The following is an 18445-nucleotide window of genomic DNA, read 5'->3' on the forward strand; positions in this document are numbered from 1 at the left end:
GGGGATCCAGTAATTTATTAATCAGCACACACCGTGCTATAGGATATATTGCTTAATTATCATAGGGTACTGCTCAGCGAGGCCTTAGATTATGAATTAACTCCGATATCAGTGCTTTACTGTTCTAGCATGTGTTAACTGTTGATTGCAAATTGAATTTTGGAGGATTGAAACTAGCATGGGGTGGCATCTAGGTTTGGCAACTAACCAGAATAAAAATAGTTGAGAAATGTTCCTGGAGGGGCCGTGGCTCAGTGGTAGAGCATCTGCTTGGCATACAGAAGGTCCCAGGTTCAATCCCTGGCATCTCCAGTTAAACGGACTAGGCAAGTAGGTGATGTGAAAGAGCCCTACCTGAGACCCTGGAGAGCCGCTGCTGGTCTGAGTAGACAATACTGACTTTGATGGACCAAGGGTCTGATTCAGTATGAAAGCTTCATGTGTTCATGTGAGTACACTGTACTAACTTTGATGGATCAATGGTCTGATTCAGTTTAAGGCAACTTCATATTTGTTCAATACTATCCATGTGTGTAGTTGGGGAGGGGCTGTATGGAAGAGTCTCTGCTCTGCATGTAGAAGGTCCCAGGTTCAATCCCTGGCATCTCCAGTTAAACGGACTAGGCAAGTAGGTGATGTGAAAGACCTCTGCCTGAGACCCTGGAGAGCTGCTGCTGGTCTGAGTAGACAATACTGACTTTGATGGACCAAGGGTTTGATTCATTAGAAGGCAGCTTCATGTGTTCATGTGAACTTCAATATCTTCAGAGGGGAAAAGTGGGGAACATTTTCCCTACCATGAAGATATGTATTATGCCTGGCAATCCAGTTACGGAGAAAAGCACAGGGGCATACGCCCATTTAGAAAGGTTGGCAACTCTTCAACCACACCTGTTTGGAACCCCCTTGAATATTTTGGCACCCTACCACTGCCAGTTTTGGCACACTTTGGTAGCTTATGCCGTTGCCAGGGTACTGCAGCTGGAAAAAAAACCAGGGCCAGAACAAAACTGCAGCAAATCAGCACACATTGAAAAGACGTAATAAAAATGAGGAGAACTTAGAACACGCCTGAAGATATGAAGCTTCTTGCTATGGAGTCAGATTGTTAGTCTACTGAGGTCAGCATCGCCTGCTCTGACTGGCAACAGGTGTCCTGAACAAGGTCTTTCGCATCACCTCCTACCTGATGCTTTTAAGTGGAGATACCAGGGACTGGACCTGGAGCCTCCTGCATGCAAGGTGGATGCTTTGCCACTGAGCCAAATGAACTGCCATCTACTAAGTCAGGCCATAGGTCAGTCAAGGTGTTCATGTCTTGACAAGTTGGAGCGTGTCCAGAGGAGGGTGACCAGAATGGTCAAAGGTCTGGAATCCATGCCCTATGAGGAGAGACTTAAGGAGCTGGGTTTGTTTAGTCTGGAGAAGAGAAGGTTAAGGGGTGACATGATAGCCATGTTTAAATATTTGAAGGGATGCCATGTTGATGAGGGAACTAGCTTGTTCTCTGTTGCTCCAGAGACTAGGACACGGAGTAATGGATTTAAACTAGCTTGTTCTCTGTTGCTCCAGAGACTAGGACAAAGAGTAATGGATTTAAACTAAGAGAAAAGCGATTCCACCTAAACATTAGGAAGAACTTTCTGAGGGTGAGGGCTGTTTGATGGTGGAATGGAATGCGCTGCCTAGGAGGGTGGTGGAGTCCCCTTCTTTGGAGGTCTTTAAGCAGAGGCTGGATGGCCATCTGTCGGGAGTGCTTTGATTGTGGGATCCTGCATGGCAGGGGGTTGGACTCGCAAACCCTTGTGGTCTCTTCCAACCTTGTGAACTTGTGAAGGTCAGTATTGTCTACTATAACTAGCAGAAGCTCTCCCGGGACTCAGGTAGAGATCTTTCACATAAACTATGACTAGGAATGCCAGGCTCCAGGTGGGACCTGGGGATCCCCTGGAATTACAGCTTATCTCCAGACTACAGAGAACAGTTTCCCTAGAGAAAATGGATGCTTTGGGGGGTGGACTATGGCACTGTACCCCACTGAGGTCTCTGTCCTCCCCAGGCTCCATCCCCAAATCTCCAGGAGTTTACCAACCTGGTTCCGGCAACAGTACCCCTCATCCCCCAACTGTCCTGCCCCTACCTCTGGGCTTCTTCTAATGTGCTAATGAAGGTGTGGTATGTTAATGTGGAACCATTGTATCCTGAAGTGATCTGTTAATATGTGGAATCCAAAGCTAATCAGCAAGGCTATTGTGGACTGTAGTCTTTGTTAGTCTGGAGGTTTTCAGGACAGGAAGCCAAGCCTTATTCATTCTTAAACTCTCTTCTTTTCTGTTAAAGTTGTTCTGATGTTTACAAATTTCAATGGCTTCTCTGTGCAATCTGACAAAATAGTTGGTAGAATTGTCCAGTCTTTCAGTGTCTTGGAATAAGACCCTGTGTCCTGTTTGGGTCAGTCCATGTTCAGCCACTGCTGATTTCTCAGGTTGGCCAAGTCTGCAGTATCTTTCATGTTCTTTTATCCTTGTTTGTATGCTGCGTTGTGTGGTCTCGATGTAAACTTGTCCACAACTGCAAGGTATACGATATACTCCTGCAGAGGTGAGGGGGTCTCTTTTGTCTTTTGCTGATCGTAGCATCTGTTGTATTTTCTTGGTGGGTTTAAACACTGTTTGCAGGTTATGTCTTTTCAAAAGTTTCGCCATCCTATCAGTGACTCCTTTAATAAATGGCAAGAATACCGTACCTTTCCTATGGGAGACTGTTTTTCCTGAGTTTTGTGATGTTATTACCAATGTTATTATCCACATTTTGGAGACAGAGGAAAGGTTGCAACTAAGGCTTATAAACAAGATTTTTGGGCCAAGGAAAGAATTTACAAGAGGCTTTCTTGTTTATAAACCATTTCTTCAACACTGTGCCTCACTTTACTTCCATCTCGAAGCCTTTCCATTTAAACCTGACCTTATGTTGCATATATGCATTCTGAATATGGCCCCTTTTCACATGTTGATGGCATCTGCATGACAAATGTATTCCAGCATGGTGTAGTGGTTGAGAGCGGTGGACTCTAATCTGGAGAACCGGGTTCGTTTCCCCACTCCTCCACATGAAGCCAGCTGAGCTGGGTGACCTTGAGCTGGGTGACCTGGGTGACCTTCTCTTCGAACTCTCTCAGCCTCACCTACCTCTAAAGTTGCCAAGTCCAGGTTGGGAAATACCTGGAGATTTTGGAGGTGGAACCTGAGGAGGGCAGGGTTTGCAGAAGGGAGAGACTTCAATGCCATAGAGTCCAATTGCCAAAGGGGCCAATTTCTCCAGGGGAACTGATCTCTATCGCCTGGAGATCGCCTGTAATAGCAGGAGATCTCCAACCACCTCCTGGCGGTGGGTAACCCTACCTACATCACAAGGTGTCTGTTGTGGGAGAGGAAGGGAAGGAGATTGTAAACCAGTTTGATTCACCTTAAAAGGTAGAGAAAATCAGCATATAAAAACCAGCTCTTCTTCTTCAATTTTATACCACTTTAATTATCATGGCTGTCCCCCACCCACCACCATCACAAGAACTCTGGCAAACATAGTTTGTAGAAGACGGTGAGAATTCTCTGATAGAGAGATCCCTCGCTTCACTTCTAGAACTACAATTCCCAGAGTTCTATGGGAGGAATAATAGCTAACCTACCCCATAAGTATGCCCTTGTGGTACGCAACGGAATGGAAGGCAATGCAAAAGCGCTGCAGTGTTATTTTATTGAGTGTGCTCATCCACCCATCACGTTGGGGTCTGGCAGATGAGTTCTGACACTATTCATATATAAGACAATTCCTTTCTCCAGTGCAGTCTTCAGCACTCATCTACGGCCATATCAGAGACAAAACATCTATCATCCAGTTAGTGCCTTGTTCTACATTCCTTTGAAAAGTAATTGACAGCGGCGGGGTATATTATGCATTAAATGTGCATGTAGGAAAAGTAAATGAAAGGGAAAACAGATTCAAGGGCATCTGCCTTCCGACCTCTAGGCATGCCGGAATGAATATATTCTGTTTATCATTGTAAGCCATTACAGCCCAAAAGAACATATTCTGTGGTGTTTAACTTTACGAATACAGTAGACAGAGCTGCCTTAAACTAAGTCAGGCCATTGGTCCATCTTAGGGTTGCCAGGTCCCTCTTATCAAACGGTGGGAGATTTTGGGGGCGGAGCCTGAGGAGGGCGGGGTTTGGGGAGGGGAGGGACTTCAATGCCATAGAGTTCAATTGCCAAAGTGGCCATTTTTCTCCTGCTGATCTGATCTCTATCGGCTGGAGATCAGTTGAATTAGGAGGAGATCTCCTGCTACTACCTGGCAGTTGGCAACCCTAGTCCATCTGGTGGTGTTGACTGGCTCTCTAGGGTCTCAGGTAGGGTTGCCAACCTCCAGGTGGCACCTGGAGAACTCCCACTATTACAATTGATCTCCAGATGACCAAGATCAGTTTCCCTGGAGTAAATAACTGCTTTGGAGGGTGGGCTCTATGGCATTATACCCTGATGAGGCCCCTCGCCAAAGCGCACCCTCCCAAGGCTCCAACTCCCCAAATCTCCAAGTATTTCCCAACCCAAAGCTGGCAACTCTAGTCTCAGGAGAGAGCTGTGTCCTAGACCTAGCGATGTTTGATGTAGGGTTGCCATCCTCCAGGTAGTATCTGAAGATTTCCTGCTATTACAGTTGATCTCCAGCTGATAGAGATCAGTTCACCTGGAGAAATTGGCTGCTTTGGCTTCTATGGTATTGAAGTTAGGGTTGCCAACCTCCAGGTACTAGCTGGAGATCTCCCGCTATTTCAACCGATCTCCAGTTGATAGACATCAGTTCAACTGGAGAAAATGGCTGTGTTGGCAATTGGACTCTATGGCATTGAAGTCCCTCCCCTCCCCAAACCCTGCCCTCCTCAGGCTCTACCCCAAAAACCTCCCGCCGATGGCAAAGAGGGACCTGGCAACCCTAATTGAAGTCCCTCCCCTCCCCAAACCCCGCTCTCCTCAGGCTCCACCCCCAAAACCTCCCACTGGTGTCAAAGAGGGAGCTGACAACCCCAGTTTGATGGGAGATGCAGGGATTTGACCTTGGGACCTCTTGTGTACAAAGCGGATGCTTTACCACTGAACCATGGCCCTTGTCCTTTTAATACAATCCACTGGTAAATCCGGCAATGACAACATGTTAAGATATGGCTGTCCCAAACAAGAGATCCAGCTAGGGGCTGCAGCTAGCTTGTTAAAGAATTATATCCACAAATGGATGCTGCAAAGTAGTTTCTCATCTCCATCCACCATGCTCGAGCTGAGCACACGTAGGCCACACAAGATACTCATTGTAACGTCAGCCGGGTGTTGGATAGAATTGAGGGAGCAGGAGGCTGAACAATTAATTGACAGTATCTGACTGGGGCTATGTGTGCAGAACTCCAGCAGCTGCATTATACATGCCGCCAGATCAGAAGCAGATATGTCAGCAACTGCATTTGTCCCCTTGCTAACCTGTGAATTAGAATTTTTACAGGATTATTTGCCATCTTGCTGAGCCTGAAAAGAACTTGAACAGTGCAAGTAAGGGGCAGAAGAGAAGAAAGCAAAGGTTATTCACAGAGGTGGGTGACAGTTGTAACCAGTGTCTCTAAAACATGTTTTTGAACACAGTATAAAAAGTACAATTTATACCAATTTCCCCAAAATAAAGTGGGGAATTATAAATGACCTTTTACTTTTCCTGAAAGTGGCATATTGAGAGCCGGAGAAGTGGGAGAGAGAAGTAGGGCTTTTTAATTTTTTGTTTTGGAGAAAATGTATGCCAGGAGGACATAAACATGTTATATCATAAACGAGAGATACTACTGTATTCAGATGCAGCATGCAGTTGCCAGAAGACACTATCCAGATCTTTAGCGATCTCAAATCATTACTAATGCACTTTGGAGACCCTCTATGCTTATTTCTGGCAGTCTTGAAATCTATGAAACAATGCCGGATTTAGTGCTGTTTGAATTATTTGAGCATGAATATGCCTCCCAGAAAATGGATATTTGGGGATTGTTGTATTCTGTGTGCCTATGGCTGTGATCCGCAAGGCACCGTGCTTTGGATGGATTACTTACATTTATGTAGATCTCCAACTTATAGCCATACATAAATGTTCTTAATTGACAATGCTCATAACAGTTGCTTTGTTAGCAACACTGCCAATCACATTAATGTCTCTATATTGTAATGTCTAAGGGATTCTGTGGTGACGATAACCTTTCTGTGATTGGATGAAATGCTGTGATGTCACAGAAGGGTGATGCATGAAAAGTCTTTGGCTGCCAGTACTGAATTGTTTGCATTTGACAGAAGGACAGAAGCAGGGGTCAGAGATAGTGTACTACTGAATACCAGTTCCTGCAGTAACCGAAGTAGTTTGAATGGTTTCTTGTGGGTAATTTTTTTTAAAAAATAAGTAATTCAATAATATAGATTAAAAAGTAAGGGGTGGCTATTGCCTTCAAGCCCAGCTTGGAGGCTTCCCGGTGGTAGTGGTGGTGGTGGGGAATCATAGGGTTGCCAGCTCTGGGAAACACCTGGAGATTGGGGGGGGGGGTAGAACCTGAGGAGGGACCTCAGCAGTCTATAATGCCATAGAGTCCACCCTCCAAAGCAGCCATTTTCTCCAGGGGAACTGATCTCTGTACTCTGGAGATCAGTTGTAATAGTGGGAGATCTCTAGCTGCCACCTGGAGGTTGGCAACCTTAGGACCAACGGACTAGGATAGTTCAGTGTTTGGTCCAGCAGGGTTTTTTTTTTTTTTTTTTACATCCTGCAATGCTGTCTGCACATCCTCAGAGTTTCTTTAGCGATGTTCCAAATCGGTTCAAGGCTGAGACTTTTGTAAGTTGTCAGGAGGCTCACTGTGGTATGCCACAGCATAGAATCTCCTGCCTTTCCTCCTATAGTATAAATGCAACCGTAACTCCACTTTTCAATTCTTATTATATTCTTATATACATGGAAAGAGAGAGATCACGATGGGTAGCCGCGTTAGTCTGTCACTAGCAGTAGAAAAGAGCAAGAGTCCAGTAGCACCTCAAAGGCTAACAAAATTTCTGGCAGGGTATGATTGATAGATAGACAGACAGACAGACAGACAGACAGACAGACAGACAGACAGATAGATAGATAGCTGCACGCAGCCGAAACTCCACTTTATATATCTATATCTATCCATACATCTAGATATGGATAAGAGGATCTATCTATCCATAGATCTACACACATACATATATCTACACACACACATCTGCATACACATACATAGATCTACATGGGAGGGGGTGTGGCTCAGTGGTAGAACATCTGCTTGACATGCAGAAGGTACCAGGTTCAATCCCCGGCATCTCCAGTTAAAGGGACCAGGCGGCTGGGTGATGTGAAAGATCTCTGCCTCAGACCCCAGAGAGCCATGGGGAGGGGGCGTGGCTCAGTGGTAGAGCACCCGCTTGGCATCCAGGAGGTCCCAGGTTTCATCCCCAGCGTCTCCAGTCAAAGGGACTGGGTGGGTGATGTGAAAGACCCCTGCCTGAGACCCTGGGGGACCATGGGGAGGGGCCATGGCTCAGTGGTGGAGCATCTGCTTGGCGTGCAGAAGGTCCCAGGTTCAATCCCCGGCATCTCCAGTTAAAGGGACTAGGCAAGTAGGTGATGTGAGCATACCTCTGCCTGGGACCCCCTGGAGAGCCGCTGCCAGTCTGAGTAGACAATACTGACTTAGACGGACCAAGGGTCTGATTCAGCAGAAGGCAGCTTCCGAGTGTTCACACATATATCTACAGACATAGATCATACATACACAGATCTACACACACACACAGGTGGACATTCGGCCGCCTGCATCAATGTATGTAAGTACAGATCCTAGAAAAGGGCAAGAGTCCAGTAGCACCTTAAAGACTAACAAAAATATTTTCTGGTAGGGTATGAGCTTTTGTGAGCCACAGCTGCATAATATATTATATATATATTATATTATATATAATATATAATACCATATATTATATTATATTATATTATAATATTATATATATATATATATATATATATATATATATATATATATATATATATATATATATATATATAATACCAGAAAATATTCTTGTTAGTCTTTAAGGTGCTACTGGACTCTTGCCCTTTTCTGCTACAGCAGACAGACTCACAGGGCTACCCACTGTGAATTAAGTACAGATCCTGACAGCTTCCCCAGCCACGCCCCTTTCCCCGAGGCCACGCCCCCCCGCTCTCGGCACGGAAGGAGGCGGGGGAGGAACCGAGGAGCCGCTCGCGCGCCTGCGCGGCCCGTTGACGGCGGTTGCCGTCGCGCCGGGCGTGACGCGCCTTTCGCGTGCGACGCGAAGGTGACCGCGGCCTGAGGGGAGGAGGAGAAGCCGCCGCCGCCATGTTGTCCGTGGCCGCCCGCTCGGGGCCCTTCGCCTCTTCCCTTTCGGCCGTGGCGCACTGCGTGCCGAGCCAGCTGAGGCCGCTGGCGGTGGGGGTGGCTCCGGCGGCCGCCAGGCTCCCGGCGCTGGATCCGAAGCGGCCCCTGCTGTGCCAGGAGTCGCTGCGCGGGCAGGCCGCCCGGGGGGGCCTCGTCGTCTCGGCCAGCCTCAACGGTGCGGGCTGGCGGGTAGGGGGTCCGTGAAGCGGGGGGGGGAAGGCTTCGGCTAACTGCGATTCGCGTTTACTCGGGAGTAGCGCCGGGGTAGGGCAGCGAGTGGATGAAAGGGTCGGGTCGTGTCCGGCCGGGCGCGGCCCAGCCGACCTTGCAGGGCTGTGGTCAAGAGGCAACTAGGGAGGTGTAGTCCCGTCAGCTTGCGTCGTTGGGGGAAGGGTTGGGATTTGAAACGTGACGTGCTCGTTCTCGGCCGAGCCCACCTCGCACGGTTGTGGTTAGGATAGATGGCCATCGTTCAGCATGTCTGATTCTCTGAACTTATGGTCTGATTCTCATATAAAGCACAGTGGGTAGCCCTGTTAGTCTGTCTGCAGTAGTAGAAAAGGGCAAGAGTCCAGTAGCATCTTAAAGACTAACAAAAATATTTTCTGGCAGGGTATGAGCTGTCTGAAGAAGTGAGCTGTGGCTCGCGAAAGCTCAATCCCTGCCAGAAAATATTCCTGTTAGTCTTTAAGGTGCTACTGGACTCTTGCTCTTTTCTACCTCTGGGTGCTAATGTTTGTGAGGATGTTGAATGGCTAGGGTGGCCAGGTCTCCCGTTGCATCGGTGGGAGGTTTTTGGGGCAGAGCCTGAAGAAGGCAGGGTTTGGGGAGGGGAGGGACTTCAATGCCCTAGAGTCCAATGGCCAAAGCGGCCAGTTTCCCCAGGTGAAATGATCTCTATTGGCTGGAGATCAGTTGTAGTAGCAGGAGATCTCCAGCTAGTACCTGGAGGTTGACAACCCTATGAATGGCATATAATTGTTCCCCTCTGCCCAGTGAAGAATCTTCCATTGGGGAAAGATTTTTGCCATTGAAAGAGTTCTTCCACCAATGGAAGGAAATTTCCTCCATCAGAAGATTCCACATTTAGCAGAAGGGAACCATCGTATGCTTTTTTCTAGTAGGGTATGAGCTTTCTGAAGAAGTGAGCTGTGGCTCACGGAAGCCCATACCCTACCTGAAAATATGTTTGTTAGTCTTTAAGGTGCTACTGGACTCTTGCCCTTTTCTATCTCTGAACTTAGATCATGAGAGAGAGAGAGAGAGGTCAGGAAGGGTTGCGTCTGTGATTGGCCCTCGTGGCCCTTTCTTACACGCCTAGCTAGGGTAATGCCAATGGCCACTTTGGGGTGAGCAAGCAATTTCCCTCCAGGCCAGATTGGCCAGGGATCCTGGAGGGTTTTCCCCTCCATCTTCTGGGCATGGAGTAGGGGTCATGGAGAGGGGCTGTGGCTCAGTGGTAGAGCATCTGCTTGACATGCAAAAGGACCTGGGTCCCGTCTGTGAGCGGACAGTACTGATTTTGACGGAGCAAATGGTCTGATTCAGTATAACGTGGCTTAATTTAGAAAGAAGTTGTGGCTCCATGGTGGAGCATCTGCCTGGCATGCAGAAGGTCCCACGTCCCACCCCGATATCTCCAGTTAAAAGGGTCAGGTAGCAGGTGATGTGAAAGACCTCTGCCTGAGACCCTGGAGACCTGCTGCTGGTCTTAGACAATACTGACTTTGATGGACCAAGGGTCAGCTTCATGAGGCGTCCTAGCGCCACTCGGTTCTCCCCCTGAAAGCATGCATAATTTAGGGGAGGGGCTGTGGCTCAGTGGTAGAGCATCTGCTTGGCATGCAGAAGGTCCCAGGTTCAATACCCAGCATCTCCAGTTAAAAGGACTAGGCAAGTAGGTAATGTGAAATACCTCTGCCTGAGACCCTAGAGAGCCGCTGCCAGTCTGAATAGACAATACTGACTTTTATGGACCAAGGGTCTGATTCAGTATAAGGCAGCTCCATGTGGTTGTGAATTTCCTGCTTTGTGCAGGGGGTTGGACTAGATGACCCTTGAGAGCCCTTCCTACTCTATGATAGGACTGAAGGCAGGGAACTCTATCAGAGCTACTTGAAGTCAGGATGGGATACGAAGGTAATAGGTTCTCTCTCAGCTTAATCCACTTTCAGGGTGGATACAGAGGAGGGGAAGCTGTAAATGGTTGTCTTTGGAGGAAGGGTGGGATTAAAAATGTGATAGGTATTTTCTCAGACTAACTCGCTTCACAGGGCTGTTGTGGGGATAAAATTGATAGATGTGAGCAAAGGTAATCAATCCTGTGTTGTGTAGCCTTCATTTGTGGAAGAGTGGGATAAATATAAGGTGGGTTATGTCTCAGCATAGCCTACCTCACAGGGCTGTTGTGAGGGGCAGAGCTAGGTATGCTGTCCTAAATTCCTTATAGGAATATCTGGAAGAAAATGAAATAGTTGATAACTAAGGACACCAGCAAAAAATCCTTGTTGCTGGGAGTAAACTTTTGTCTGATCTGGGCAACTTCAGGTTGTAAGGGGTGGCATAACCCTATAGAATCATATGCAATATTCTGGTTGTCAGAAGTCATTGGAAGTCAAGTTTGCTCACTTCAGAGCCCTTCCTGGTAGTCCCATTATAAGTTTGTATAGGTTCATTCTGGTTCTGCTATAGAGAAGGATACTCAGGGTTAGACTTTATTTGTTGTGTCAAATTAGACGTGAGCCTTGAAACCAGTGATGGCTCTTGGAAGTCATAGCTTAATTCACGTATCTGCCCTGAATCAAGATAGTGCAAAACACACAGAAAAGGGAGGATCTATGCTGAATATAACTGAAGTGATAGAAACAACAGCATATGCTGCTAGATGAATATGGTAACAATAAAAAACATCCAAGCAGTGGCTACAGTTAACAATAACTTACAACATATGCTCAAACATACACAAAAATACCATGTAAAAATGATAGTATATAAGTACCACAAAATCTCTACCTCATGGGCAGATTTGAAAAACAAAGATCAAATGCAGGTCAGTGGACTATTTAATGAAAACTTATATGGACATATTTTCAATGCTACGTTTGATAGAATACATTCCAATATAGAAAAGTCAAATTCTGATAATGTAGATACCAAAGTCCATGTAGTGAAAATAAGTACTGTAAAGATACTGAACGGTGTATGTTCGAGCACGTGTTATAAGTTATTGTTAACTGTAGCCATTGCTTGGATGTTTTTATTGTTACCATATTCATCTAGCCGCATATGCTGTTGTTTCTACCACTGAATCAAGATGTATCATATTTTTTAAAAAAATAATAATCCACTGAAGATGCCTTCTGACTGAATTTTTAATCTCTGCTACCTTGTATTGACATTGCTGATTTCAGGGCCAGTGGGCAGGCTATTGGCATTAGGTGTGGGGATTTAGGGGAGGGGGTGTAGCTCAGTGGTAGAGCATCTGCTTGGCATGGAGAAGGTCCCAGGTTCAGTCCCCGGCATTTCCAGTTAAAGAGACTAGGCAAGTAGGTGATGTGAAAGACCCCTGCTTGAGACCCTGGCGAGCTGCTGCTGTAGTAGACAAAACTGACTTTGATGGACCAAGGGTCTGATTCAGTATAAGGCAGCTTCATGAGGCATCGTAGCTCCATGTGGTTCTCCCCCTGAAAGCACACATAATGTAGGGGAGGGGCTGTGGCTCAATAGTAGAGCATCTGCTTGGCATGCAGAAGGTCCCAGGTTCAATCCCCGGCATCTCCAGTTAAAGGGACTAGGCAAGTAGGTGATGTGAAAGATCTCTGCCAGAGAGCCATGGATCAGTGGAAGAGCATCTGCTCGGCATGCAGAAGGTCCCAGGTTCAATCCCTGGCATCTCCAGTTAAAGGGACTAGGCAAGTAGGTGATGTGAAAGACCTCTGCCTGAGACCCTGGAGAGCCACTGCCAGTCTGAGTAGGCAATACTGACTTTGATGGACCGAGGGTCTGATTCAGTATAAGGCATCTTCATGTGTGTGAAAACACGCTGCTTGTGTTCTTCCCCAATATGTCACTTAGTACCACCCCCATGCAAGTGAGGAAGACTATCTATTGTTTCTCTTCTATTCCAGGCCAGCTTTGGGGAGCCCTTTGAGGCTAATCACTGCGCTCTTAGGAGAGACATCCCTGACCCCAAATTTGGAAAATGACATGTTTATTCTTTACCTAGGTGGCAATCAGCTAAAAAGGAACTGTGGTTTAAGATTGCTCATGCTGTTTTCTTGAGTGTGTGTCACTTTAGTAGCAAATGCTTTCAATCAATTTTCACTATTTGTACGACAAATAGATTTTGACCTGTTCAGGCCTTCACCGTTGGAACTTTAACAAGTATGAAATGCTGTCTTATTTTGTCTGGTAACCTTATAATTATGAGGTACCACATAAGTAAAAATGAAAGACGTAAGTAGTAAAAAATGTGTATCTTACCTCTTCTGCGCATACTTATTTAAGATTATTTGCTTCTTTTAAAAAAAAAATTAAAAAATGAAAATATAACAATAAAAGAGAACGGAACATACTACAGATTCATGAAAATAAACTAAAACCGTGCTGCTAATATAACTAAATAGCCATACCAGTGAACCAAGCTATCTATTTATTTATTTAAATCAGGGGATTTCTTGCTTTCCCAATATCTCGCAAAGTTATTTGCTTCAAGGTTAAAATGTGAATAGGCATTATGTAATATGGCTAAGTACATGTGTGTGCTTAACAAATTGTGTGCTTCTAAAAGAAATTACAGAAACTGTTTACGTTTTCTAAAACTGCTGTGCTTTGTTAGCTCCTCGTTGGCTGCAAATAGTCTTCTATTTAACTTTAGACCCTGAAATTAAATTAGTATTTCCTTGTCTTAAAAACCTTAAGATTTAACACCAGGCCTCCTTTAATTTCTAAGGAAACAGTCTTCAAAACAGTTAATGGCAAAGAGATTCTCTTTATTTCCTTCATTAGTTCTAGCTTGTTGCAGATACTACATTATAATTTTCTCTCTAAGCCATGTTCCAAGAGGCCCAGATTCCCTTGGCATGATTATGCTCACCCTTAATGTGGTTGTTCTTCAGTTCATGGATAGAGATTTACAGCGCATTCCTGAAAGGAATGCCTGCGCCAGTTTTAGGAGGCAACCCAGCGGCTTTGTCTCCTAAAGAGGTTTCAGCACAAAAGACCTGTGCAACCTTCAGCAAATAGGGTTGCACAGCAAGAAGCAAATAATTTCATAGGGTTGCACAGGAGATACGCCAGCTAAAAGCTGGCGTATCTTTGCAAAAACAAAAAGGGACGTTCCTGAGCCGAAACGGCTTGGGAGGCCGACTAACGTTGGCCCCGCCCGGCACCGGAATACCCTGGGAATGCCTCCCGGGGTGCCGGAACGTCTCCCGGCTCACCTCCGCAGCTTGTGCCAGAGGCCGGCGGGAAGCTGTGGTGGCGTCCGGGCCCAATGCGTCTGGGGACCGGCGCCCAGGCCTGCACGCCGGCTCTGGGGCCACTCATGCCGGCGTGTGCCATCTGGGCGCTGGCTGTGTGGGCCTCCGCGCCGGCGGAGGCCTTCATCAGCCTCCTAAGGCCTTTTGCCACGGCCGCCAGTGCATTTCAGGAATGCACTGTTAGCTGTTTAATATGATGTTCCTGCTAAACACGTCCTTTATTTGGAAACATTGTGACACTTTGATCTGAAACAAGAATTTCTAGATCTATAACAATTACTTCCATATGTGCAACCATCAGGTCAGTTTGAGAAGAGTTCTGCTAATACACATCTAGGTTAATATCTTTGACCCCAAATTCCACTTAAGTATGTGTTTGGTTTGTCAATTTGCCTTTGTGTCTTTGCTGAGCTTGCCACAGAGTTGATGTTCTGCATTTTGGGTTCTTCAAGTTTGTTAACGTGCAGAAAATTTTTGGAGCCTAGCCATCATTAGTAATTGTACTAATCTTGGCATTAATGGCAGCACTTGAGAATCAGGATTGTAATTTTGCTTCTGCTATAATGCTGGCCGCCAAATCTGAATGCAGTTGTATTTGTAGGCTGAGGTGGGCATCATAGTTGCCGTTTATTGTGAGGTTTGTTGTATCCCTTATTGCAGGTTATTCCATAGTGAATCACTGAAAGTCCTATGAAAAGGACTGAAGAGTACTTAAAAGCACATTCTGAATTTTGGTCATATTTCAAGTACTTTTTAAAGAACCTGCTGTGGTTTGCAGAAGAGCTGCAGAGATAAGCTTAGTACACAAATTCAAATTTTAGGGTAACTTTACAGCATGAGTAATACCACAGCAGGCTTTTACCTGTTGCTGTATTAATGGAAGGAGAAGCCTTTGGGCACGGCACATATGCAGAATAATACGCTTTCAATGCACTTTCAATGCACTTTTAACAATCGTTTGCAAGTGGATTTTGCTGCTTCATACAGTTAGATCCAGCTGCAAAGTGCATTGAAAGTGCATTATTCAGCACATGTGAAAATGCCCTTTGTGTCATTTTCCCAGTGCGTAGTCCAGGTTGATGACAATCAATAGGCTTTCCAGACTGGATAGTACATTTTTTGGCAGTTACTCATAGGAGATAAGAAGTAGAATGCTCAAAGCATCTTAGTGGGTTGTGGTGTCAGACAGGCTTCATATGGAAATTCTAGAATTCAGTAGCATTGTAAGTACAACAATAGGATTTCCTGCTCGTTAGGAAAGCAACTTGAATGAAGTATCAGTCTGTTAGTGGCATCTTTATTATAAAGGCAATTGCTTAATTATGCTCCCTTTCCCTTTGCAGCTCCTGCTAGCATTCGTTATGTCCACAATGATGTCACGGTGCCTGATTTCTCCGACTACCGTCGCTCCGAGGTATTAGACAGCACAAAATCTTCTCAGGACAGCGGCGAAGCCAGAAAAGCGTTTTCCTACTTGATCACAGCCACAACCTGTGTGGCCTCTGCGTACGTTGCTAAGAATGTTGTCACTCAGTTCATCTCCTCCATGAGCGCTTCCGCCGACGTGCTAGCCTTGTCAAAGATTGAGATCAAGCTGAGCGATATTCCGGAGGGAAAGAACATGGCTTTCAAATGGCGAGGGAAGCCCCTGTTTGTGCGCCACAGAACCCCAAAAGAGATAGAGCAAGAAGCCGAGGTCTCTTTGACTGAGTTGCGAGACCCGCAGCATGATTTAGACAGAGTAAAGAAACCCGAGTGGGTAATCCTGATAGGCGTGTGCACCCATCTTGGTTGTGTACCCATTGCAAATGCTGGAGATTATGGTGGCTATTACTGCCCTTGCCATGGGTCGCATTACGATGCCTCCGGTAGGATCCGGAAAGGCCCAGCTCCTCTAAACCTTGAAATCCCATACTATGAATTTCCTTCCGATGACTTGGTTATTGTGGGTTGAGTTGCTGGAAGCCTGCCTCCTTCTCTTGTGTACGTACGTACGCCAGAGACTGATGCAATGTAAAAAACAAATAGTTGAATTGTAAAGTATTGCGAACTGTCCAGACTCTCTGTTCAGTGATTTGAGTGTTTGGTCAGTTTTAATAAAGGATTAAACTGATGTCCCTTAATGTGTTCCTTGTGTGACTACTAGAGCAATCTCACGTGCCTTGATCAGAAATTGATCACAGAATGCTAAAATAAGTCTTTTCCGATAAGAAGGTGTGAACCAGACAACTGAGGTGACAAGGGATAAAAAGGTAAAGCACCGGTTCATTCCTGACCCATGGGGTGACGTCACATCCCGACTTTTGCTAGGCAGACTATATTTACGGAGTGGTTTGCCATTGCCTTCTTCAGTCGTCTACACTTTACCCCCAGCAAGCTGGGTACTCATTTTACTGATGTCAGGATGATGGAAGGCTGAGTCAACCTTGAGCCGGCTACCTGAAACCAACTTCTGTCCGGATCAAACTCAGGTCGTGAGCAGAGCTTTTGACTGCAGTACTGCAGCTCACCACTCTGCGCCACAGGGCTCTTCAAGGGATATATTTGCATTTACTTTTAAAGCAGCACTAGGAAATGCTAAGCATCAGTTTACGAAGAGCTCATACCCCTTTGGCCATTCCCTCTCAGCAGCCACATCCTAAGGACAGCCAAGCTCTGTCCACTTATAAGCAGTGAACTCAACAGCCAGGCTCATACCCTTTATGGTAAATTAATAGGGCTAACTTGATTATGCCTGGTTGATAATATGCAGAGTGGGTTCCCTTTTATCAGGTCAAAATTTATTTCCTTGCTGCTGTGAATTTAGCCAGTGTGGTGTAGTGGTTAAGAGCTGTGGTTTGGAGTGGAGGACTGATCTGGAGAACCAGGTTTGATTCCCCACTCCACATGAGGGGTGGAGGCTAATCTGGTGGACTGGATTGGTTTCCCCACTCCTCCACATGAAGCCAGCTGGGTGACCTTGGGCAAGTCACACACTCTCAGCCCTACCTATCTCACAGGGTGTCTGTTGTGGGGAAGGGAAGGTGATTGTAAGCCGGTTTGATTCTTCCTTAAGTGGTAGAGAAAGTTGGCATATAGAAACCAACTCTTCTTCTTCTGGGATTGTTCTTTTGCTACTTTTCCATCCCTATGTGTGTGTCCAGGGATACGGAATGCCTTTGTCGTCTTGGTAAGAATACGTCCCTCACAAGCACAACTTTACAGTTCAGAAACTAACAATGTTTGAGTGATGGTGTTCTAATTAAAACAAAACTGAATGAGTTCAGGTTGCCCTTTTGGCTATCTTACTGCCTAGTTTTGTCTGGTAATGATATGGTTAAATTTGAAAGTCTATATGGCAGTTGTGGAAATCTGTAACTGGAAACAAGGCATTGGTTTGAAACGGGTTTTAAGCCTAAAAAATACCTTAAAGCTATTAATAAAAGTAGGCAGCTTTACCTTTCATTTAGAAATGTAATATTTTTCTTTTGAAGGCTTGGCTATTGATTTCCTAGGAAACAGCGATGGCTATCACGACCCTTTCATTTTGCAGGCTTTGAACTTCTACTTTATCAATGGCGTTGACAATAAGCACAACGTAAAAGTAAAACTTAAGTGGAGGAAAGTGAGGAGCAATGAAATATTGTCTGGCAGAATCCATTTTACTCCACTGCATAATTTCACTCTGAAAAGGAAAAGTTTGTTCCTGGGAGCAGAAAGATAAAGTCGCTCATAGCATATTGCAGGTGATTGATAGAGAATCATAGAGTTGGAAGGTACCACCAGGGTCATCTAGTCTAACCCCCTGCACAATGCATGAAATACAAAACTACCTCCCCCCCACACCCCCAGTGACCCCTACTCCATGCCCAGAAGATGGCCAAGATGCCCTCCCTCTCATTATCTGCCTAAGGTTATAGAATCAGCATTGCTGACAGATGGCTGTCTAGCCTCTGCTTAAAAACCTCCAGGGAAGGAGAGCTCACCACCTCTGAAGGAAGCCTTTTCCGCTGAGGAACCGTTCTGACTTAGAAAATCCTTCCTAATGTCTAGATAGAAAATCCTTCCTAATGTCTAGATGGAAACTCTTGATTCTCGCTCAGAGGGAGAAGGGCATCTTCATTATGGGTGTTTCCTTTTCCTCTTATCTCGGGAGGCAGGAACCAAATATTTAAATTTTTCTGACCTCTGAGGGTAAACGCCCCCTTGTGACCAGTTCTATTTCCTGCCTTGAACGGGAGAGCAGCCTTCTAGCAGCTCTCTGCTACAGAAATAATAGAGAAACCTTAACCTTACTTATTAGACCTAAAAATATTCTTATTTTAACAAACCTAACTAATCTACTACTCAATTCTATTTACTGTCTTAATTTTCTGCCTATTCTCAGAAGGGTCTTTTCCCGCCAAAAAAAAAAAAAAAAATGGCGGATCGGCATCAGGACAGCTATATAGCGCCTGCCAATTTAGACCCT

At 45.6% G+C, this 18445-nt stretch overlaps 1 protein-coding gene across 2 annotated transcripts in view; it reads left to right on the top strand.

The window, feature by feature from the left end:
* LOC130488978 (cytochrome b-c1 complex subunit Rieske, mitochondrial) overlaps positions 1–15974 on the top strand; it is a 285637-nt gene extending 269663 nt beyond the window's left edge. The window contains exons 2-3 of one of the 2 annotated variants that reach the window (XM_056862678.1): positions 8473–8690; positions 15339–15974. In XM_056862678.1, the coding sequence (XP_056718656.1) occupies positions 8477–8690; positions 15339–15949 (825 nt within the window). In that variant the 5' untranslated portion in view covers positions 8473–8476 and the 3' untranslated portion in view covers positions 15950–15974. Of the gene's footprint in view, positions 1–8466; positions 8691–15338 lie in introns of those variants that run through there. The other variant, XM_056862677.1, reaches the window with a different exon arrangement.
* Positions 15975–18445: the final 2471 nt, after the last annotated feature.

Source organism: Euleptes europaea, chromosome 17, assembly GCF_029931775.1.
Source record: "Euleptes europaea isolate rEulEur1 chromosome 17, rEulEur1.hap1, whole genome shotgun sequence".
NCBI classification, from domain to species: Eukaryota; Metazoa; Chordata; class Lepidosauria; order Squamata; family Sphaerodactylidae; genus Euleptes; species Euleptes europaea.